The sequence below is a fragment of the Coregonus clupeaformis genome, unplaced genomic scaffold (genome assembly GCF_020615455.1).
Source record: "Coregonus clupeaformis isolate EN_2021a unplaced genomic scaffold, ASM2061545v1 scaf0043, whole genome shotgun sequence".
Lineage (NCBI taxonomy): Eukaryota > Metazoa > Chordata > Actinopteri > Salmoniformes > Salmonidae > Coregonus > Coregonus clupeaformis.
The window spans coordinates 800,289-824,648 of NW_025533498.1; the positions used below are offsets into that span (position 1 = coordinate 800,289).

The 24,360-nt window shown below is 41.8% G+C and overlaps 1 protein-coding gene across 3 annotated transcripts; it reads right to left on the reverse strand.

Moving 5' to 3' along the window:
• Positions 1-449: 449 nt before the first annotated feature.
• On the reverse strand, positions 450-24,142 carry LOC121578566 (protein FAM219A). Of its 3 annotated transcripts, none has more exons than XM_041892935.2 (7): positions 24,059-24,142; positions 23,445-23,543; positions 5,965-6,067; positions 4,016-4,118; positions 2,713-2,796; positions 1,601-1,655; positions 450-1,079 (listed from the first exon to the last, which is right to left on the reverse strand). In XM_041892935.2, exons 1-7 carry the CDS (start codon positions 24,086-24,088, stop codon positions 921-923), a joined length of 633 nt encoding a protein of 210 aa, XP_041748869.2. In that variant the 5' UTR covers positions 24,089-24,142; the 3' UTR covers positions 450-920. The 3 variants fall into 3 exon arrangements, with proteins under 3 accessions (XP_041748869.2, XP_045068648.1, XP_041748868.1); XM_045212713.1 differs by having other exon boundaries at positions 1,580-1,655; XM_041892934.1 differs by lacking the exon at positions 24,059-24,142 and having other exon boundaries at positions 1,580-1,655; positions 23,445-23,718.
• Positions 24,143-24,360: the final 218 nt, after the last annotated feature.

Genomic DNA, 24,360 nt, shown 5'->3' on the forward strand with positions numbered 1-24,360 from the left:
GCTTGTGTGGCCTACCACTTCGCGGCTGAGCCGTTGTTGCTCCTAGACGTTTCCACTTCACAATAACTGCACTTACGGCTGACCGGGGCAGCTCTAGCATGGCAGAAATTTGACGAACTGACTTATTGGAAAGGTGGCATCCTATGATGGTGCCACATTGAAAGTCACTGAGCTCTTCAGTAAGGCCATACTACTGCCAATGTTTGTCTATGGAGATTGCATGGCTGTGTGCTCGATTTTATACACCTGTCAGCAACGGGTGTGGATGAAATAGCTGAATCTACTAATTTGAAGGGGTGTCCATATACTTTTGGCCATGTAGTGTATTTGCCAGACATTTGTGATTCCATGGTGTTTATGTATGTAGCTGTATTTCCTTACATCTTCTAAATGTTTTGATACTGAACATGTTTGATTTTGGACATATTACACACTCAGACAGCTATTCATTCTGTTCAATCAAATGTTTGTTATTTTTCCATGCTCACAGTACATTCACTGTTAATCCCTCCATATGGACCGTAACTGAAACAAAGACTTTCAGGAGGACATGCAAAGGTGAAGATCTATTCCACAACAGGCCATCTTGGACACACTGCATTCTTGAGTCCTTCTTTTGCCCTTGTGTTTTATTCCAAGATGAGACAGGGTAAAGCTGCCTCTTAATACTCCTCAGACAAAAATACCCTAGTACCTCACTGGAACGTAATAGACACATGTCCTACCATAGGAGGAACCAATTACTCTTAGTACATCTTTTGTGCATTTTCACCCTTTCATATCCACACTAATTCCAATAGACCTATTCTTCTGTTTTTTTCTCCCCCTCCGATCGTTGCACTCTTTCTCCCTGTCGCCGCCCCAGTGGTGAGGTGAGCTCACTGCAGGGGGCAGAGTCATGGCATATTTTATGGGAGGTGCTATTGGATCTGGCAGGCTGAGGAGGAGGTGGCTTGGCAGCATATGCAGGTGGGATTGACTGATTTGGGCGGGATCAGATCCAGATCCTCGTCGTCAGGGATTTCATCCAGCCTGTAACCGTCCTTCAGGAGCTGGATGTTGAGGTCCTGGTTGACCTGCTGCAGGGGACAGAGGCCAAAACGTGATCATTTCTCAATCATAGTAATAAGAACCACACATCTCATTATTGAGTTGAAATCTTACATCTTTTAGGTACATCATACGGAACTATAAAAATGGTATGGGTCGTGCTAGTGCTAGTCGTTGTATAGTCGTACACCTAACACCAAGTAATGGTGTCAAAAGATAAAACTGTAGTGAGACAATAAGGAGAAAATGACTACTAAAACACATATAGACGAACACATATAGACGAACACATGAATAGAAATGAATGGTACTGAATGTGATGTATGGATAAATCATGACTGACAGAAACTCCTTAGTTATAAATTGACTAAATTGAATGGTGGTCCGAGGAGATGAGATACAGGTTACAGGATAGAGGCCATGGGAATTAACATAAGCAGGACAGTGAAGTGTTATGACAGGTTATGTAGTGCTTATGACAGCTTATAACGGGTTGAGGTGATATTAGCTGTATGTAGTGCATAGATACCTGGTACCTCAGACATCTCACCTCGGCTGAGGAGTATCCAGACGAAGAGTATCTGGACATGTCAAAGTCATCGTCACTGAAACAAGAAAATATGAATAGTCAGATACCTGGACCTCCCTAACACCAGGGGGCAACACAAACAAGATTGATAGTGACAGTAAAATAAGTAAAACGTATGTAAATAATACAATATTGTGCTATGGAGCAAACAAACTCAACACAAACACGTACTGTATGTACTTTCATGTATTAATGCATGCGTTTACGTGTTTCTTAGTGTGCGTGTGTTCGAGTGAGGGCACATGACATAAAACAAAAGTGTGTGTGTGAGAGAGACAGAGTACAACAATGAGAGTGTGTGTAAGAGACAAAGAGAGAACAACAGAAAGTAATAATTGAGGGAGTGAGTGTGCATGCATAGCTGAAATAAGGGAGACAAACAAGTGTCTCTGTGTGTCAGAGAGAGAGAGAGCACATGACATCATCATTGGGATGGGTGCCAGAAAGCTGAGATCAGTAAAGGAGTTTGACATCGGCTGAGAACATGATGGAAAACAGCAACAACAACAACAACACAGGGTGGGGGACCCATGTATGCATCCCTTTATAGTGCACAACTTTTTACCAGGGCCTTAGTCAAAAGTAATGCACTATGAAGGGAATAGGGTGCCATTTGGGACATAGACCATCTGTCTCCCACACTACTACACTGTGCAGGGAGCACAGAAGGAGGGAGGACCCTGAACCTCTTTTCCCGGCGGTCCAAATCACAAGCCCTCTAATCCGGCACACTGGGAGCAGATTTTTCCCTCATTTGGGAATGCCTCTGCCTGCTAAGAGAGAGGCTCGGAGCGGAGCTGTAACTGCCAACAGGGCAAAGCAGTCAGGTCACTCTTTTTTTCTGTCAGGGGCTACTCTTTCAGGCTGTATTGGATTCAGGAAAGTAGTTCCCCATGCATTGTGGCTGTGCTTTGAAAGGCTGAAGGCTCACAGTGGATCTCTGGAACAGGGCTGTTGGACGCCAGTTTTAGAGAAAGTAGCCCAAGACATTAGCAAGATGTGAGATGGGTTTCAATAAGGATTATTTTTCTCACCTTGTTTAAATCCCAGAGTAACATTATATTCACTGTTACCTGTCTGTGTCCAGCGTTACCAGGGGCTTCTCATCCGGGCTAGTCTGGTCTAAAGAGGAGTAGCCTTTGTTTGGCACCACCAAACTAAAGAAGAGGAGAGAAGAAAATACTTGGAGATTAGAAGCACGAAACATAGGAGGTATGTGAAGAGGAGGTGTGAGCCACCAACCCTGTAATCAAATTTAGAAGAAGATACATGGGGGTTCTCCTCAAAGTCAAATCTTAGCAAATTTCCAGTTACTGTGGCGCAAAAATGACGATATTCTGGTTTCTGGGTTTCTCTTCCGATCTCTTGAATACAATAGACGTGGCTAAATCTGGGACAAAACTGGGATATCATAAATAGCATGAACCAGCCTCCTCCTCAGCAGCAGCAGCTGTCCCAGTCAGCCACAGCAGGGGTTAGCACTCTCCTAGCCTGTTTAGAACGCTTTGGGCTAATCTCTGGCCTCCAGGCTAAAGGGGCTACTGCCTATAATCTGGGGCTCTGGGTGTAGGGGGAGCTGCTCTAACATATCTGCTAATCCACCCAGGGACTAGGATTACAGACAAAGGGAAAGGGCTCCTGTTAGTGGGTTAAATTGAACCAGGCCTAAGGTTTTTCTACTAGAGTGAGTCTGAATTTAGCATTCACAATCCACAAGGACACAATTTCTAAAGTCACTGTTTTATTATAAATGGTATATGTGGCGCAGTGGTCTAAGTGGTCTAAGGCACTGCATCGCAGTGCTAGCTGTGCCACTAGAGATCCTGGTTCGAATCCAGGCTCTGTCGTAGCTGGCCTCGACCGGGAGACCCATGGGGCGGTGCACAATTGGCCCAGCGTCGTCCAGAGTAGGGGAGGGAATGGCCAGCAGGGATGTAGCTCAGTTGGTAGAGCATGGCGTTTGCAACGCCAGGGTTGTGGGTTCGATTCCCATGGGGGGCCAGTATGATTTTAAAAAAGAAAAAATAATGTATGCACTCACTAACTGTAAGTCTCTCTGGATAAGAGCGTCTGCTAAATGACTAAAATGTAAATATGTCTTGGTGTATGTTTTGTGTTTTAAATGTTAAGTGTCATCATAAACACTGGTTGGCTGTCCCCTTGCAGGGTTGGTGTAGAACTTCTTTGAATGGCTGATCTTTCTTTGGGTAAGAGTTTACAGACAAACATTTTATAAATTTCAAATCGAATGGACTGTACAAAATGTGACAAAAGAAGTCAACCAAGCACCAAGCTGCCTTGTCGTGACTTCGGTCAAAATAATAAAAACAGCATGTTAAGAGCATAGGAAACCAATAGTGTGATCTTCATTGTTACCGTGTTCTGGCCATGACGTTGTTCTTCTTGGGTTGGTGGTTGATGGGGCTCCCCACGGTGCCTTTCTTTACTGATCCCTTCCTGGCCAGCTCTCTCTGTTTCTCTGACAATCACAGGAGATGACATCATATAGTTGGAAAACAAATAAATGAAACTGTCACCCCATTTTCTTCCGTGGCGTCATTCCTATTCAACACACAGTACTCAACTCAGGGCCTCCTGTTTCAGAGCAGACGGAATCGTTTCGATATCTGACGTAAAACGATGACGGTAAACCACATCCCCCTTCTTCGATCTGTATCGGGTGAAATACTACTACCCTTTTCCACAATGTATTCAATTTATTTGCTTGTTCATCTGCTTTTATTTATGTAGTGCAGGGATGGGCAACTTTGATGGGGGTGGGGACACAAAAAATCTGAACTCATCATGAGGGACTGCAGTTGCTCAACGGTCTGCAATTCATGCTATTCTATTCATTTTGCCATGGGGAGGAGAGCAACATTAGTTGTTTTACAGCAAATTTCCTGCAATTCTACACATTTTGCCATAGGGTGGAGAGAAATTATTGCAGTTTTTAATATGATATCTGAGTGAGACTGGCTAACAAAATCAGTGGGGACCCCTCTGCCGGTAATTCGACCATGATTACTTGCAACAGTAAGTTGAGACCCCGACTGAGTAAAAAAATCATAAGTTGCCCATCCCTGCTTTAGTGAGTCTATAATTTATTTGTTAGCTTTCAGGTCTATCACTACCTTCTACCTGAACATGACTAAAAACAATATTAGTAGGCAACTGCACTGCAACACTGGTTGTGCTGACACACAGAACACTGTGGTCATTGATACCTTATATTGGCCTAGCCCTACTGGAGGGGCATGTGGGTAGTTATTGTAAACTTTGGGCTTGACTTCTATTTGACTTCCACACTGTGGCATGTGTGCTTGGAATTCTCCTGCAGTGCAGTAGAGAATAACCAGGTTGCCAAGAGATTATTGTGATGCAAAGCTTAATTACCATAAACCTGACACTTTATTTATTTATTTAATCTCTGAAGCACAGTGCTGCTGACCAACTGAGTGCAGGAGAAACAGAGGGAGGGAGGGAGGGAGGGAGATAGGGTTATTTGGAAGTTGTCACCTCATTGCTCTTTCAAAGTTGTTGCCCCAGAATACAGTGAGTAAATTCAGCCTGTCACTGCTAGACTGTCTGTCAATCAAAGAGGACCTTTATGTGGTTCTGGCAGAATGGCTATTGGGTATTGGCTTTGGGCAATAAACCCCAAACAACCATAGCATTGCTCAGGAAGATCTAATACACTAAAGCTTCATTAGGCCTATTCATGGAGGAAACAGCCCAGATATTCATATTCAACCTAGACATGATCAGTCAGGAACACAAAACCTGTTTTGAAGCTCTATGCTTAAAGGAATAATGTTACAGAGATACAGTTCATGCCAAAGAAGAATGTAATAACTTCAGTGCATCTGGCAGAACTTGCCTTTCTACATGTCTCATGCATGAAGTGCTGCATGTAGCCTAATTGGAAGAAAAGCCATATCACACCTGTGAAGATTCAATCTCGCTGTCGTATAGGCCCATCATAAATATTTATTGTGCTCACTAAAAGAACACAGCATTGCTGCAAAATAATAGATTAACTACTGACTGAGAGAATGACTTAATTGACTAATTAAAGGGATATTCTGGCAATGAAGCCGTTTTTCTACTTATGAATTTACTCAAATGCTACAGCTGGTGGTTGTATGTTGTTATACTGTATATTGCCTGACAGACTGAATTATAAAATAATCTATAGACAGAGATGGCCTTAGTGAAGGTCACCATGTGTTAGTAGAACACAGGCACAGTGATGCTGTACATATGTAGGGAGTGAGGAGAGGAGAGGTGTGTGTGTCTGGTGGAGATGCTATAATAAGGCTCACCTATTTTCACTTGCAGTGGGGAGGGCTTGTAGTTCATGGCCACCGTTTCACCTTCTCTCATGTCGGAGTTGGCCTCAGAGGTGGAGGATGCTGCTGGGTCCTGCTGCAGAACAAAAACAGATGATCATTTTTCCACGTTTGATTTGGTAATTTTCTATTAGATGTGTTCAAATTTCAAAATTCCCTGTGGTTGTTTTACATTTGACCTCTCTGCACAAATCAGCTTCCATATGCAACAGCCCTATTTTCAATTCCCAAACAGGCAGACCATTGCAGCATAACAACTTCACAACAGGTGGAAATAGGGCGGGGGGGTATTTTGCCATGCCCAAAGGCCTTTCCCAGCCCCTTTGAGCACCTTTTCCCCTCATCTATCCTGGCTTTATATTTATATTTTACTGTTTAGTTAGCCTCTGCTCCCAGGCTTCACGTGAGGTGAAAGCCGGTGACAGAGGCCACTGTTCAGTGTGTGTGTGCCTGCCTGTGACTCTGATAGGTCAGTTGCCAATATAGAGGCGAAAGAAACGCACACCTATTTAGGCGAGGTGCTGGCTAATGGAGTAGAACACTTGAAAAAGAAAAGGAGAGCCGCACACTCTAGGAGCTCAGATGCAATAATTTAATAACCTAATAACCAACGTTTTGACAGACAAGCTGTCTTCATCAGGGTATAATGACAAACACTGCGGGTCACTAGTTTATATAGTGTCAAAGGACACACGCAGGTGTCTGTAATCATGGCCGGGTGTGGCCTAATAGCATTGGTTAATTCACAGATAAACAGAACATACAAAAAACATGGATATCATACGATCATAGATACAACTTGGCTACATAGGCCCACAAAGGTCAGTTGCCAATGCCAGAGCACTCTACTGGTGAGGCTGGGCTGGGAGAAGGCCAGTGAGGCTTTCTGTGAGTGACATCACTCGGGGATCTGTGAGAGAACAGAGGGGGTTCCTGTTGGAGCTCCAGTGGTAAGAGAGAGAGAGGGAAGAGTGTCCCAAATGCCATCCTATTCTCTAAAAAGTGCATTATATTTGACCAGAGCCGGCCTCTGGTCAAAAGTAGTGCACAATAAAGGGAATAGGGTTCCACTTGGGACGCAGCCGAGAGCTGCTGGGTGGTTGAGGGTCTGGCTGGCTGGTCGGCCTACTTCACTGACAGAGCCCTGCATTATGTTCACCAAAAGCCTGGCCCTGTTACAGCCAGCTAAGCAGGCCGGAGAGGAGAACCCACATGGGCGAGGACTGCAAGGCAGGCTGAAAAAACGCTGCATTCTCTCCAGGGAACTAACTGGCTGCCGTGTTGAAACAACAGACCACTAACACGCCGCACAGCAGGCAGAGCCTGAAACTCCTATATAGCACCTAGTGAAAATATCCACTCCCTCCCTTGCATAGTTCTTCCATTCTGCTGCCTTCAGTTTAACAAGCACAGTTTACTACATTTAAACAGGTACTGTGTACAGTCGTGGTCAAAAGTTTTGAGAATGACACAAATATTAATTTTCACAAAGTCTGCTGCCTCAGTTTTTATGTTATGTTATGAAGAGTGATCAGATGAATTGCAATGAATTGCAAAGTCCCTCCTTGCCATGAAAATGAACTTCATCCCCAAAAAACATTTCCACTGCATTTCAGGCCTGCCACAAAAGGACCAGCTGACATTATGTCAGTGATTCTCTCGTTAACACAGGTGAGAGTGTTGACGAGGACAAGGCTGGAGATCACTCTGTCATGATGATTGAATTAGAATAACAGACTGGAAGCTTTAAAAGGAGGGTGGTGCTTGAAATCATTGTTCTTCCTCTGTTAACCATGGTTACCTGCAAGGAAACACGTGCTGTCATCATTGCTTTGCACAAAAAGGGCTTCACAGGCAAGGATATTGCTGCTAGTAAGATTGCACCTAAATCAACCATTTATCGGATCATCAAGAACTTCAAGGATAGAGGTTCAATTGTTGTGAAGAAGGCTTCAGGGCGCCCAAGAAAGTCCAGCAAGCGCCAGGACCGTCTCCTAAAGTTGATTCAGCTGCGGGATCGGGGCACCACCAGTGCAGAGCTTGCTCAGGAATGGCAGCAGGCAGGTGTGAGTGCATCTGCACGCACAGTGAGCCGAAGACTTTTGGAGGATGGCCTGGTGTCAAGAAGGGCAGCGAGGAAGCCACTTCTCTCCAGGAAAAACATCAGGGACAGACTGATATTCTGCAAAAGGTACAGGGATTGGACTGCTGAGGACTGGGGTAAAGTCATTTTCTCTGATGAATCCCCTTTCCGATTGTTTGGGGCATCCGGAAAAACGCTTGTCCGGAGAAGACAAGGTGAGCACTACCATCAGTCCTGTGTCATGCCAACAGTAAAGCATCCTGAGACCATTCATGTGTGGGGTTGCTTCTCAGCCAAGGGAGTGGGCTCACTCACAATTTTTCCTAACAAACCAGCCATGAATAAAGAATGGTACCAACACATCCTCCGAGATCAACTTCTCCCAACCATCCAAGAACAGTTTGGTGACGAACAATGCCTTTTCCAGCATGATGGAGCACCTTGCCATGAGGCAAAAGTGATACAGTGAGTGAAAAAAGTATTTGATCCCCTGCTGATTTTGTTCGTTTGCCCACTGACAAAGACATGATCAGTCTATAATTTTAATGGTAGGTTTATTTGAACAGTGAGAGACAGAATAACAACAAAAAAATCCAGAAAAACTAATGTCAAAAATGTAATAAATTGATTTGCATTGTAATGAGGGAAATAAGTATTTGAACCCTCTGCAAAACATGACTTAGTACTTGGTGTCAAAACCCTTGTTGGCAATCACAGAGGTCAGATGTTTCTTGTATTTGGCCACCAGGTTTTCACACATCTCAGTAGGGATTTTGTTCCACTCCTCTTTGCAGATCTTCTCCAAGTCATTAAGGTTTCGAGGCTGACGTTTGGCAACTCGCTCCCTCCACAGATTTTCTATGGGATTATGGTCTGGAGACTGGCTAGGCCACTCCAGGACCTTAATGTGCTTCTTCTTGAGCCACTCCTTTGTTTTTGCCTTGGCCGTGTGTTTTGGGTCATTGTCATGCTGGAATACCCATCCACGACCCATTTTCAATGCCCTGGCTGAGGGAAGGGGTTCACACCCAAGATTTGACGGTACATGGCCCCATCCATCGTCCCTTTGATGCGGTGAAGTTGTCCTGTCCCCTTAGCAGAAAAACACCCCCAAAGCATAAGGTTTCCACCTCCATGTTTGACGGTGGGGATGGTGTTCTTGGGGTCATAGGCAGCATTCCTCCTCCTCCAAACACGGCGAGTTGAGTTGATGCCAAAGAGCTCGATTTTGGTCTCATCTGACCACAACACTTTCACCCAGTTCTCCTCTGAATCATTCAGATGTTCATTGGCAAACTTCAGACGGGCCTCTATATGTGCTTTCTTGAGCAGGGGGACATTGCGGGCGCTGCAGGATTTCAGTCCTTCACGGCGTAGTGTGTTACCAATTGTTTTCTTGGTGACTATGGTCCCAGCTGCCTTGAGATCATTGACAAGATCCTCCCGTGTAGTTCTGGGCTGATTCCTCACCGTTCTCATGATCATTGCAACTCCACGAGGTGAGATCTTGCATGGAGCCCCAGGCCGAGGGAGATTGACAGTTCTTTTGTGTTTCTTCCATTTGCAAATAATCGCACCAACTGTTGTCACCTTCTCACCAAGCTGCTTGGCGATGGTCTTGTAGCCCATTCCAGCCTTGTGTAGGTCTACAATCTTGTCCCTGACATCCTTGGAGAGCTCTTTGGTCTTGGCCATGGTGGAGTTTGAAATCTGATTGATTGATTGCTTCTGTGGACAGGTGTCTTTTATACAGGTAACAAGCTGAGATTAGGAGCACTCCCTTTAAGAGTTTGCTCCTAATCTCAGCTCGTTACCTGTATAAAAGACACCTGGGAGCCAGAAATCTTTCTGATTGAGAGGGGGTCAAATACTTATTTCCCTCATTAAAATGCAAATCAATTTATAACATTTTTGACATGCGTTTTTATGGATTTTTTTGTTGTTATTCTGTCTCTCACTGTTCAAATAAACCTACCATTAAAATTATAGACTGATCATTTCTTTGTCAGTGGGCAAACTTTAAAAATCAGCAGGGGATCAAATACTTTTTTCCCTCACTGTAACTAAGTGGCTCGGGGAACAAAACATCAACATTTTCAGGCCCATGGCCAGGAAACTCCCCAGACCTTAATCCCATTGAGAACTTGTGGTCAATCCTCAAGAGGCGGGTGAACAAACAAAAACCCACAAATTCTGACAAACTCCAAGCATTGATTATGCAAGAATGGGCTGCCATCAGTCAGGATGTGGCCCAGAAGTTAATTGACAGCATGCCATGGCGGATTGCAGAGGTCTTGAAAAAGAAGGGTCAACACTGCAAATATTGACTCTTTGCATAAAGTTAATGTAATTGTCAATAAAAGCCTTTGACACTTATGGAATGCTTGTAATTATACTTCAGTATACCATAGTAGCATCTGACAAAAATATCTAAACACTGAAGCAGCAAACTTTGTGAAGACCAATACTTGTGTCATTCTCAAAACGTTTGAGTCTACACTGTAGACAGACATGTAATTAAGCAATAGCCTACATTGTAGAATTTTATCAGGATCCCCATTAGCTGTTGCGAAAGCAGCAGCTACTCTTCCTTGGGTACACACAAAACATGACATACAGTGCATTCAGAAAGTATTCAGACCCCTTGACTTTTTCCACAATTTGTTACGTTACAGCCTTATTCTAAAAGTCCGGGCTCTGGCTGGGCCACTCAAGGACATTCAGAGACTTGTCCCGAAGCCACTGCTGTGTTGTCTTGGCTGTGTGCTTAGGGTCATTGTCCTGTTGGAAGGTGAACCGTAGTCCCAGTCTGAGGTCCTGAGCGCTCTGGAGCAGGTTTTCATCAAGGATTATGGTCAATAATATCAAAGGCTGCACTGAAATCTAACAGTACAGCTCCCACAATCTTCTTATTATCAATTTCTTTCAACCAATCATCAGTAATTTGTGTCAGTGAAGTACATGTTGAGTGCCCTTCTCTGTAAGCATGCTGAAAGTTAGTTGTTAATTTGTTTACAGAGAAATAGCATTGTGTTTGGTCAAACACCATTTTTTCCAACAGTTTGCTAAGAGCTGGCAGCAAGCTGATAGGTCTGCTGTTAGAACCAGTAAAGGCCGCTTTACCACTGGTGTAGCGAAATTACTTTGGCTTCCCTCCAGGCCTGAGGACAAAGACTTTCCTCTAGGCTCAGATTAAAGATATGACCGATAGGAGTGGCTATAGAGTCAGCTACCATCCTCAGTAGCTTTCCATCTAAGTTGTCAATGCCAGGAGGTTTGTCATTATTGATCGATAACAATAATTTTTCCACCTCTCCCACACTCACTTTACAAAATTCAAACTGGCAATGCTTTTCTTTCATTATTCTTCTTTTTTAATGCATGAATACGATGGCTCACTGTTCGTTGTTGGCATTTCCTGACTAAGTTTGCCCACTTTGCCAATGAAGTAATCATTAAAATAATTGCCAACATCAAATGGTTTTGTGATTTATATTTTAGTCATTTAGCAGACGCCCCTCCAGACCAACTAACACACACACACAATCTCTTTCTCATTCTCTCTCAGAATAAGTGTTAAATAACAGATTCAGAGCATTTTCTCCTCTAGTATAATTCAGCCAGGTACTGGACACAAACAATGGCTTCATCTCTCGAAGTATTGCTCATTATAAAGCTGAACTAATTCATCAAAACTGACAACTTGGTGCTTACAGAGCACAGGGACATGGGGAAATACAACAATGAGCAATTCCCACTGTAACAGCCTGCAAACATCAGGCTATTCTCATTCTGTGACAGAGACCCATTATTTTCTTTATGATATTTTCTAAGCACCAGCTTTTACCCATTCACAAAGTTAGGCCTATACCTCAGCTCCCACAATACTAAACTACTGAGAAGTCTGAGCAGCTGGAGAGAAGACATATTGAAGTTTTCTATTTCCACTCACTTTGCACTATGATGAACAGTCTGGATGATGTGTCAAGTTCTGGAATTATGTTCTTGATGTCTTTAAATGAGTATGCATGCATGTAGAAGATGCATACAGTATGTGTGTATGTTGATGAAGTGAGCTCTCACTGTGCATAAGGTGTGAGGGATACATCTTAGAGACCTCATACTAATACAGTGATGCCAACTCTCACACATTGGGCATGAGACACATGCTCCCAAGCCACACCTCTTATTTCTCACGCATTGAAAAAAGTACTGCTTTTATTTTCTCATTAATCCAGTGTATATTCAGTGCGTTAACTTTTCAACTGTGCCTCCAATTCGTTTTGAATTCTACATCACAAGCAAATGTAACCATTGCAGCTTCACCCGGGAGATCCATCATTTTCATGCCACCGCACTATGAACCGCGGCAGATTGAAGCTTGTGATTGGTTTAGTAAGGGTCCGGGAACAAGGCGATTGGAAGCGCGTTTGTAAAGAAACGCCCGTCACGATTAGAGCGTAGTAATACCACGGCAGACTGGAAAGGTACGTTCGTTCTCCGCTGATCAAAGTTTAGGAACTAAATTGTGAAAAGAGCAGCAGGGCAACTTGTAGTGCTGTTTTGTACACATAATCAACACATTCATTACTTTCCCTGTCGAAGAATGCTTCCTTATGACAGCATGTGATAATATAGCCTAGTTATTTAATCCACCACTTGCATTAGCCCAGCCCCAGATTGAATTAACCTTGTAATTTATTTGGTCTTCACAATAGCTGATGTAAGTCATTAGAACAATTCTAATCCCCTGCAATGGGCTACTTTATAAACAAATTAGTGTGCTTATCTCAGCAAGAACAATACTGTTATTTCCCATACATTATTGTTTCACTTCTTACTAATTTTGCTAGTGTAATAATGCTATTTGAAATCTGATATGCCAACTTGTGTCTTTGAAATAAACTAAACAAATTAATTATTTAAGTTAAATGAGGGCTATGCATTTTTGTAAGCATTTATGGACAGTGTTGAATATAGGCTAAATCATGAGAATAGGCTATATTGAAATGCCCCTTGCATCAAATATCCTTTATTGGCATTTTAGTATTGTGCACAAGCTGCTAGGCAGAAACGGTAGGCATAAATGCAAAAGATCTTGCCTATGTAGAGTAAGATGATGGGTTTTGCAAATCAGCCTCAACCACCTGAAGATTGATAATCATTAGATTTTTCTTGAATGTGGGGTAATTTATAGAAATCAAATGTCACACGAACATATTCAAACACCCAGTATTTGGGAAACATAGATCAGGGGTGGCCAACCCTCTTGGAGAGCTGCCTCTAGACAGGGTTTTCTATGGTCCTATTTTAAAGGGATAGTTCACCCAAATTAATTACATACTGTATTTACATGTAGGATTCTTATGGGCAAAGAGAGACTGCAAATCCATCCTATGGTTAGCCACTGCCACCAACCATTAATATTAGCATTTTTCTACCCCCAAAAAACAATGTAATTCAATGTCCTCGGTTAGCATACTCTAAATGTCATGTCCAAATAATTTCAAAGTAACTTCAAACCAAGTCGTCGAGTTTTGAGTGTGTATTGATCTTTAAAGAATCCTGAATACACCGTACCTGTGATAAAATAAAATAAAAATCCACCCTGGTCATGGGCCTTAGCCATGTGAAAATATGTAGAATTGCAGGAAATTAGCTTTAAAACTGGCAGCCCTGCTAATATATCATCAACACACACTGCTACATCTTCTACATACATCCATGCTTGATTAAAGAATGCAAGGACATCATTCCAGTTAAACTAGACATGTTTTCCTGGCCTACTCTGGTCAGCAAAGACCACCAATGTAAACAGCTGCCCCCCGCCCTGAGACCCCTATGATAAAAACAGCGACCTTTCCCAGTCTCCATTTCATCCAACCCGTCTCCCCTCAGAGGCATTTTTACTGCCAGTCTGATCATGATGAAGAGCCACAAGGTTGCTGAAGAGGCACATCCGCCAGGGGATTGGTGGGATTATCCATCTGGGCTCCCATCGGACCAATGGCAGTGAAGGCTGATTGATCAGGAGACCCGGCTACGAGCCTGTCTTGGAAATTAGTATGCAGTACAGTCTCAAGTGTTTTGTGAGGCCTGCACCGTGACTTAGGCCTACAGCAATTACACTGACGTCAGGGCAAAACATAGGCTATAATGCTAGAGCAAAATGGAGGATCAGATGGATCTTGTAAATGTAGGCCTACGGAGTTCTAGAGGTCAAAGTTAGGCAGAAAATTCAAAATCCTGTCAGTTAAATTGGATGTGGTATTTGGATTATAGGCTACACGTCATAATTCTATAGTGCTGTTTGAGTGAGTGTTGGCCCAACTAGGACTAGGCTATAGCCATAAATCTACACAGGACAGCTATTTTTATTCATGTGAAGTCGATTTTTCAGAATATTTGAGAAGCAGGTGCCGAGTTGATTCATGTGCTTTAATATTCACTATGAACTGATTAGCATGAGAATGCACAGAGCTCTCAGTACAACAGAACAGCTGGCTCTTTGACTCTCTGATAGGAGTTGAATGAGGAGAGACTAGAGAACAGACATGGCATTTTCTTTAACATAATCAGACTAGAAGTAGCCTAAAAAAAACTAGCTTTTTGAATAGGCCCACAAATAGGCTTGGAATTAATCTCAGTTCATTTAAGGTCAATTTCAATGTTGAGAATTTAAAAGAAGCAGGCTAAGAGAAGAAAATAATGGCAACGATGGAACTAATTAATTTATCACCAACACACACACAGACACACACACACACACACACACACTATTAATACTATTAAGGCGTAACCAGATAATAGCATTAAATCCATGCCAGCATCATTAATGTTATTCATTATTAGTGATGGGAAGAATACTTTTTTTTTTTGATACAGTTAAATACAGTGCATTCGGAAAGTATTAAGACCCCTTGAATTTTTTAGAGATTTTTGTAAATATATAAAAAATTAAAAACAGTAATACATTATTTGTGACGCGTTTTAGGAAACTAGGCATATACATAAAACATTTTTTTATCAAAATGCGTTTTGGGGTAGAAATGCCTTCTGGAACATGTGAACTTTCATGTGCCTTAATAACAAATTTGTATGCCATCTGTAAATATGAATAAAATTGTTAAATTACGAGCCTAGTTGGTTTAGCCAAAGAAAAAGACACCAACTTTCCCGCTAGCCATGATTGGCTGCTGAGATAATGAGTGGGCTGGACATGCCGAGAGATGAGTTTGGATTGGTCTGCCATATACAGTTGAAGTCAGAAGTTTACATACACTTAGGTTGGAGTCATTAAAACTCGTTTTTCAACCACTCCACAAATTTCTTGTTAACAAACTATCGTTTTGGCAAGTCGGTTAGGACATCTACTTTGTGCATGACAAGTCATTTTTCCAACAATTGTTTACAGACAGATTATTTCACTTATAATTCACTGTATCACAATTCCAGTGGGTCAGAAGTTTACATACACTAAGTTGACTGTGCCTTTAAACAGCTTGGAAAATTAAATGGCTTTAGAAGATTCTGATAGGCTAATTGACATCATTTGAGTCAATTGGAGGTGTACCTGTGGATGTATTTCAAGGCCTACCTTCAAACTCAGTGTCTCTTTGCTTGACATCATGGGAAAACCTCAGAAAAATAATTGTAGACCTCCACAAGTCTGGTTCATCCTTGGGAGCTATTTCCAAACGCCTGAAGGTACCACGTTCATCTGTACGAACAATAGTACACAAGTATAAACACCATGGGACCACGCAGCCGTCATACCGCTCAGGAAGGAGACACATTCTGTTTCCTAGAGATGAACGTACTTTGGAGGGAAAAGTGCAAATCAATCCCAGAACAACAGCAAAGGACCTTGTGAAGATGCTGGAGGAAACAGGTACAAAAGTATCTATATCCACAGTAAAACGACTACGGTTTGCAACTGCACATGGGGACAAAGATCGTACTTTTTGGAGAAATGTCCTCTATTCTGATGAAACAAAAATATAACTGTTTGGCCATAATGACCATCGTTATGTTTGGAGGAAAAAGGGGAATGCTTGCAAGCTGAAGAACACCATCCCAACTGTGAAGCACGGGGGTGGCAGCATCATGCTGTGAGGGTGCTTTGCTGCAGGAGGGACTGGGGCACTTCACAAAATGGATGGCATCATGAGGAAGGAAAATTATGTGGATATATTGAAGCAACATCTCAAGACATCAGTCAGGAAGTTAAAGCTTGGTCGCAAATGGGTCTTCCAAAAGGACAATGACCCCAAGCATATTTCCAAAGTTGTGGCAAAATGGCTTAAGGACAACAATGTCAAGGTATTGGAGTGGCCATCACAAAGCCCTGACCTCAATCCTATAGAAAATGTGTGGGCAGAACTGAAAAAGCGTGTGCGTGCAAGGAGGCCGACAAACCTGACTCAGTTACACCAGCTCTGTCAGGAGGAATAGGCCAAAATTCACCCAAGTTATTGTGGGAGGCTTGTGGAAGGCTACCCGAAACGTTTGACCCAATTTAAACAATTGAAATGCAATGCAACCAATAACTAACTGAGTGTATGTAAACTTCTGACCCACTGGGAATGAGATGAAAGAAATAAAAGCTGAAATAAATCACTCTACTATTATTCTGACATTTCACATTCTTAAAATAAAGTGGTGATCCTAACTGACCTAAGACAGGGACTTTTTACTAGGATTAAATGTCAGGAATTGTGAAAAACGTAGTTTAAATGTATTTGGCTAAGGTGTACGTAAACTTCCGACTTCAACTGTATACCACTCCACGCATCAACCACTGATAGATATTCTGCCAAAACTTTGTATGCTATAGGCTCTCCAACCCTGTTCCTGCAGCTACCCAGTGCTTAATTTGGGAAAACAAGTGAAATCTGTTCAGGAACATCAATAGTAACATGTTTTCGCAATGGAAACATATTTCACTAAACTGTTGACAGCCCCTCTGTGCACTCGAGAAAGGAATAAAGGAGAGAGAGGAGGAGATGTAAACACATGGTAGTGAGATATTCTTCTGTACAGCTAAAAAGGTAATGTGTCCCCCAATTAATTACAAAAATATTTTTAGGTTATTCAAAATCGCCCTGCACAATCAATGAATCAACTGCATTGCCTAGGGCTATAGGTTTTCTCCCAGCCTTATGGATAAACATTTAGGAGTATAGCATAAGGTAACACGTCCATTGAGTATGAATAATAACACAGTCCACACTCAAAGGCGATTACTCAAATGTTTAATTTTGGAGTATAGGCCAGTTATGTACCAAAGACATCTTAAATCAGTTTTGTTTCATATTTTTCTGCAATGTGTAATATGCGGTAGACTATGTATTGTATAACGGCACAATCATCATTTTTATTCTGGGTTTTCTTCGGGCTTGGGCTCATAAGCCTATGCGTATGGGTGTTTTGAATTAATCATCACCTTAGAAAGCTGTCCATTTTGTTGTGTTAAGATTTGAAACAACATCCACAATGACCATGTTTTCCACTCTGTTTCAACCTGGTGTTGAACTTCTTTCTTCAAATTGATCATCACAGTGAAGTGAGTTTTAAAAGCATGATACTGTTTTGATGATAAGTGTTTGATGTGATTTTTAATTGCATTTGCATTGATGTCAGAGTGGTTAGATGGAAAATAGAGCCCTGAGTAACAGGCCATTAGGACCTGATGGTCATTAGCAAGTTGGGTACTACCAAAGCATGTCCAGAGTCATAAGAGAAGATTACCGTGACTCAAAGGTCACGTAGAATTTTACTGCAGGTGTGGCATTAATAGGGTCACGGCAACAGCCGTATTTCTGTATCAATATGGATTTTTTTTTTAATTCAAGTCCTTTGGGGTCATTTTAACCCCAGCCCAAAACACATAATTCCGGCACCTTTATTTGACTCCAAATGTCTCTGGAGACATAATAACAAGTTATCCTGTATCAGTGATTTTGACCAGATAGACAGATCATTTGCGGAGATATAGCTCCCTATGTTCTCGCCTAAGATTACTTTTCTATACCACGTATCGTATGCCTGTGTACAAAACCAAAATTACCTTATTTCTGTGCATATAAAATATATTCCAATGGTATACAAAGTCTGTCAGTGGTATGAATACTTGGTAGAACTGTAATACAAAACTCAGATACACTGAATCTACACAGAGAGCTGTATTGGTGTGTATTCTCCGAAAAGTAGTTATTCTACGGGAAATGTTATAGAAATATCAGAATTCCTATAATATCCTCCAATATTATATATGTGCAACTTATGGTATTTGGGTTGCTATAACATTTTGTTTGAAGTGAATGAGGATTTGGGAATGCTTTTTGAAGCATCCTGCCATAGGCCCTACCACTCCCATTATTTCACTAGCAGCAATGCTAATGCTGGCTTTGGTGTAAGTAAATAAAGAAAGCTAAGCCATGTTTTTGGTCATTGTCTCTCAGGATCAATGGATGAATCACTTTTTGTCAATAAAATTAAGTATATTTCTAATGTTAGTGTACCGTCCGTTTAAATGGCAGTTGTTTTTACCACACAAAAATGACCAAATTCATATTTACTTCAAAATGCTAATAATAACTAAATGATACTACAATCAAATTATGATTAATTCGCTTTTTAGTACTAATGTGGATTGTAATTTGGAAAAAATATGCACATTATTTAAGGGGAAAAAGTACATTTTAAATTTGACATAATATGCTAATTACTATCATTTTACTAAAATAACAGTCTCTATATTTTTTCCAGATAACATTATTTACGTCTAATGATGTTTTGATAAGAATGAAGTTAATATTTTGCAATGTTTGTTGCTTTTGCCAATAGTTTATTCTTGGGGTCAAAATGACACCAGCTGTTAATCCATGTATGTAAAATATGTTGGTAGTATGAGGATTAAGAAGAGAGAAAGCAAAAAAGCTCTTGCCACCATCACCACCAGACATTCTATTAAACCACTTCGGGCTATGCATCAGCTGAGGCTGGGGTTAAGACTGGGGCTGGGACCAATAATGTATATCAACCCTGGATTGCTGATGCTATATATTGGCCATATTGGCACTCTCCATGAGCAGTTATCCATAGGAATGAATATAATTTTACAGTATTTCTATTAAATGTTTCAAGGACAAAATTACATGTATTTAAGTACTTTTTTATTTTGTAGGGACTGTATCATTAGAAAACAAAAAAATGTTTATTTTTGTGTTTAGCTCACATAATATAATTTAAAAGTATGCATCAGTGGCTATTTTAGCATGTAAATCTTGGTGGGGCAAACTCCCCAAAATTTTTTTAGATACAGTGAGGGAAAAAAGTACTTGATCCCCTGCTGATTTTGTACGTTTGCCCACTGACAAAGAAATTATCAGTCTATCATTTTAATGGTAGGTTTATTTGAACAGTGAGAGACAGAATAACAACAACAAAAATCCAGAAAAATGCATGTAAAAAATGTTATAAATTGATTTGCATTTTAATGAGGGAAATAAGTATTTGACCCCCTCTCAATCAGAAAGATTTCTGGCTCCCAGGTGTCTTTTATACAGGTAACGAGCTGAGATTAGGAGCACACTCTTAAAGGGAGTGCTCCTAATCTCAGCTTGCTACCTGTATAAAAGACACCTGTCCACAGAAGCAATCAATCAATCAGATTCCAAACTCTCCACCATGGCCAAGACCAAAGAGCTCTCCAAGGATGTCAGGGACAAGATTGTAGACCTACACAAGGCTGGAATGGGCTACAAGACCATCGCCAAGCAGCTTGGTGAGAAGGTGACAACAGTTGGTGCGATTATTCGCAAATGGAAGAAACACAAAATAATTGTCAATCTCCCTCGGCCTGGGGCTCCATGCATGATCTCACCTCATGGAGTTGCAATGATCATGAGAACGGTGAGGAATCAGCCCAGAACTACACGGGAGGATCTTGTCAATGATCTCAAGGCAGCTGGGAACATAGTCACCAAGAAAACAATTGGTAACACACTACGCCGTGAAGGACTGAAATCCTGCAGCGCCCGCAAGGTCCCCCTGCTCAAGAAAGCACATATACAGGCCCGTCTGAAGTTTGCCAATGAACATCTGAATGATTCAGAGGAGAACTGGTTGAAAGTGTTGTGGTCAGATGAGACCAAAATCGAGCTCTTTGGCATCAACTCAACTCGCCGTGTTTGGAGGAGGAGGAATGCTGCCTATGACCCCAAGAACACCATCCCCACCGTCAAACATGGAGGTGGAAACATTATGCTTTGGGGGTGTTTTTCTGCTAAGGGGACAGGACAACTTCACCGCATCAAAGGAACGATGGACGGGGCCATGTACCGTCAAATCTTGGGTGAGAACCTCCTTCCCTCAGCCAGGGCATTGAAAATGGGTCGTGGATGGGTATTCCAGCATGACAATGACCCAAAACACACGGCCAAGGCAACAAAGGAGTGGCTCAAGAAGAAGCACATCAAGGTCCTGGAGTGGCCTAGCCAGTCTCCAGACCTTAATCCCATAGAAAATCTGTGGAGGGAGCTGAAGGTTCGAGTTGCCAAACGTCAGGCTTGAAACCTTAATGACTTGGAGAAGATCTGCAAAGAAGAGTGGAACAAAATCCCTCTTGAGATGTTTGCAAACCTGGTGGCCAACTACAAGAAACGTCTGACCTCTGTGATTGCCAACAAGGGTTTTGCCACCAAGTACTAAGTCATGTTTTGCAGAGGGGTCAAATACTTATTTCCCTCATTAAAATGCAAATCAATTTATAACATTTTTGACATGCGTTTTTCAGGATTTTTTTTTTTGTTATTCTGTTTCTCACTGTTCAAATAAACCTACTATTAAAATTATAGACTGATCATGTCTTTGTCAGTGGGCAAACGTACAAAGTCAGCAGGGGATCAAATACTTTTTTCCCCTCACTGTACATGCCAGCAAAGCCACTACACAACACTAAACAATACATGAATTGAACTATAACTGTGACAAACGGTGCCCACAAACTGTTAGGGCCTACATAATGCTGTCCCAACAGCAGTCCCAACACCTTACCACTGTTACACCTGGCTATCAGCAGAGCCTTGCCTGGCAGCGAAACAGTTCATTCAGCCTCATTTACTGCCTTTAAAAATATATATACTTGATATAGCTGACTTGCTTAAACAAATGTGGTTTCTACTGACAATTGAGATGTACAAACTATGGCATAAGGGGACGACGAGCGGATAAGAGGCAATCCATTATTTCGATTAAGACATTCATGAGCGCGCTAGGACGTAGTCAATATAACTATTTGTTCAGCACTTTGAAATGTACAGCGACAGAATACAGAACATGGGCCGAACACAACATTCTCCCTCCCTGTACACCAAGTCAGAACCATAGGATAAATAAAGGGGGCATATAAGCAGACAATGAAAGCTATTACAATATTCGATTATGCCATTTTTCGAAAACAGGCTATAGGCTACATTTGCACCACCAAGTCAGAACAGTAGGCTAAATTATAAGGGGAAAAGGGACCAAATTATTAGGGTGAGGCACATGGGCTACTAACATCTTACTACACAACATACACTTAGTATTACTTTCTTAGCTACAGTATACATATCTCCCTGGCATATTACATCACTTATGCAGCAGCATACAATACATTTTTAGACTCCCCTAGTTGTATTGTGCTCACTTGAACAGGAAGGTGGCGCAGCGGTCCTTCATGGGCAAATTTTGTCGTCAAACTTTGTCATCAAAGTCTGGCATTCTCTGGATTTAAGGTACTTTCAAGAACTGGGAACTCTGGAAAAAAAACAAGGTTGAATCATGACGTTAGTGATCTTCAGGTCGGAGCTCTAGAAAGAGGCCCGAGTTCCTGACTTGGAATTCCAAGTTCCCAGTTGTCTTGAACTCACTGAAGTCTGAGATTTCCCAGTTCCGAGTTTCCAGTTGTTTTGAAAGTTGCAGAAGTCATGCTGGATTGACAGCATGGCCAATGTTGAATGTTTATCCTTTAAAGCTTGGAAAAGAGACCCTTAAACCCAGACTTGGACCACACATCCACTCCACTGAATAGCAGGCTAGTTATTGCTTTGCATTGCTTGCAGTTAGCCACTGATTACTTCCAAACCACTCATTGTTAAATTTGTGATTTCCAACTTGTTGTGTAATGTTTACGTCCAATGGCCGATGAGCACCGATACGTTTTACCTATAATCTCTCTTCATATGACAAGGATTGATAAGGACTTGCCAGTAGATTGTCGACTTGATTCATGATGATGACTGCTAGCTTGCTAGCTAATATTTTGAAAGTATGATGTTGACATGATCAGTCCAATCAAAGCTACTGTAGATATAACGTGATTTGACGTCATTTTATCTGTGGCCAATGACCTTGAGCCTTCTAGGATGGGCACTTCTAATGTAACTCTATGGCAGCACCAAAGGGGCTTGAATTTTCGAGCTCTCCCTGTAGATTGTGCGGTGAGGTAGTGTCCCCATGAGTGACAGAACACTGAGCCAATCACAGCGCAACTAGAGAACATTACCAACCCCTACGCTCCGTATTTTCCGCTGGCTGCCCCACCACCACAGAAAGCACTGAGCTAGGCTGAAACACCTGCATTTTTAAGCTGCCTTACTCAAAAAAGCAAAAAAGAGCCCTCCTTAACTCAATTATATTTTATTTTTTTACATTGTTTGCAAACTGATGTGTGACACGTATTAATGCCAAAATAACATGTAAAACAGGCAGCAACACCTCTGCCCCACCTGGCCTGAATGACGGGTCGCCGCTGGTATGCATTAAGGTGTCTGTAATAGAATTAAGGCAAAAACAAATGTAGACTAGTGAATGCATTTCTATAGCCTCCAGATTATTATTTTTTACGATGGTGGAGGAGTGCCAAGATGGAGGCGCGGTGGCTTCAAAACAGATTTGTCATCTGGCGTATAAATCATCGGCTGGGACTATGCATCAACTGGAGACAGCACCTATTCACCCGGCCAGCAGCAACCGTCAACATATCGAAGCGAGCTCTTCCCCCTCCCCAATTCACAAGAAATAACGTCACCAGTTTGGTTAAAGACTAATCGATGGCAATGATGGCCTAACGAAGTCCATTCAATCAAATGTTATCGGTCAGAAGCAATGCAAGGGAGGACTCCATAAAATCATTGATTGACATTGTCAAATAGAATGGGCACCCACCCACCGCCAGCAAGCGACACTAGTCGCTGGCTATCTGTATGACAAGGATGTTCGACAAACCACCCGTACACGCATTTACATTGTAATTCTAGGCTTAATTTCAACATAATTTGAACACTAAAATGTAACAATAAACGCTACAACACATTACACTTACCAAGGGCTGTGTCTCTGCCTCTGTAACTGGGGGTACTTGGAACCTATCCATTTCTTCCTCCTTCATCATTTTGACGAATCGTTCGTTACACCGCCAAACCTTTGTAAGATTAAATATTTGTAAGCACAAAAATACTCAAATAAGTCCTTAGTTTGTCGCAAGAATTATCTGTTAGTTTGCATGATGCTAGTTTGTTTTCTGCCTATAGTCACTCAGTAAGGCATCAGTAGCTAAGGCATGGTCAGAGGTGACTCAACCAAAACAGACAGATACGTCGATACCATCTTCCGGGTCTGGTAAAGTATTTGCATTATTCATGACACCACCGTCCAATCATGGACGAGTGATGGCAAGATGAGCTAATGCATTAAAATTATAAATTTAGGAAATCACAAGAACAACGTCGACAATAAAACTAAATATTATATAGTATTTGATATATTTTATATATACAGCCTATTATCTGACATATAGTCTAGGCATACTATACAATCGCCTGGTATATTTGTATGGATCATTCGATACATTTTACTCTTTCGATGCATGCAAAATGTTAGAAAATTGCCCTCCGTTCTGTAAAACCTAACTACAACTAGCTACAAAATGTAGGCTACATTTGGAATATCACAACATTGCATTGACATGCAAAGGACAGCTGAAGGCGCTCTTGCTCCACAGCAACCTCAGTCCGAGACAGGTTGGTTGCCACGGCGACCGATACACTGTTGTAGCGGGTACCAGTCTCTTTAGCTAACGTTCGACTCCTAGCCACACCTTGTCATCCGCAAGGAGTGGAATGTTAGCTAAAGAGACTGGTACTCTGGCTAGGGAGTTGCACTAGCAGCTTGAAAACTTTTAATTTCCCTTATTTTAGAAAAGTTGTATAGGGTTATCAATACATTAAGACTGTATTTCT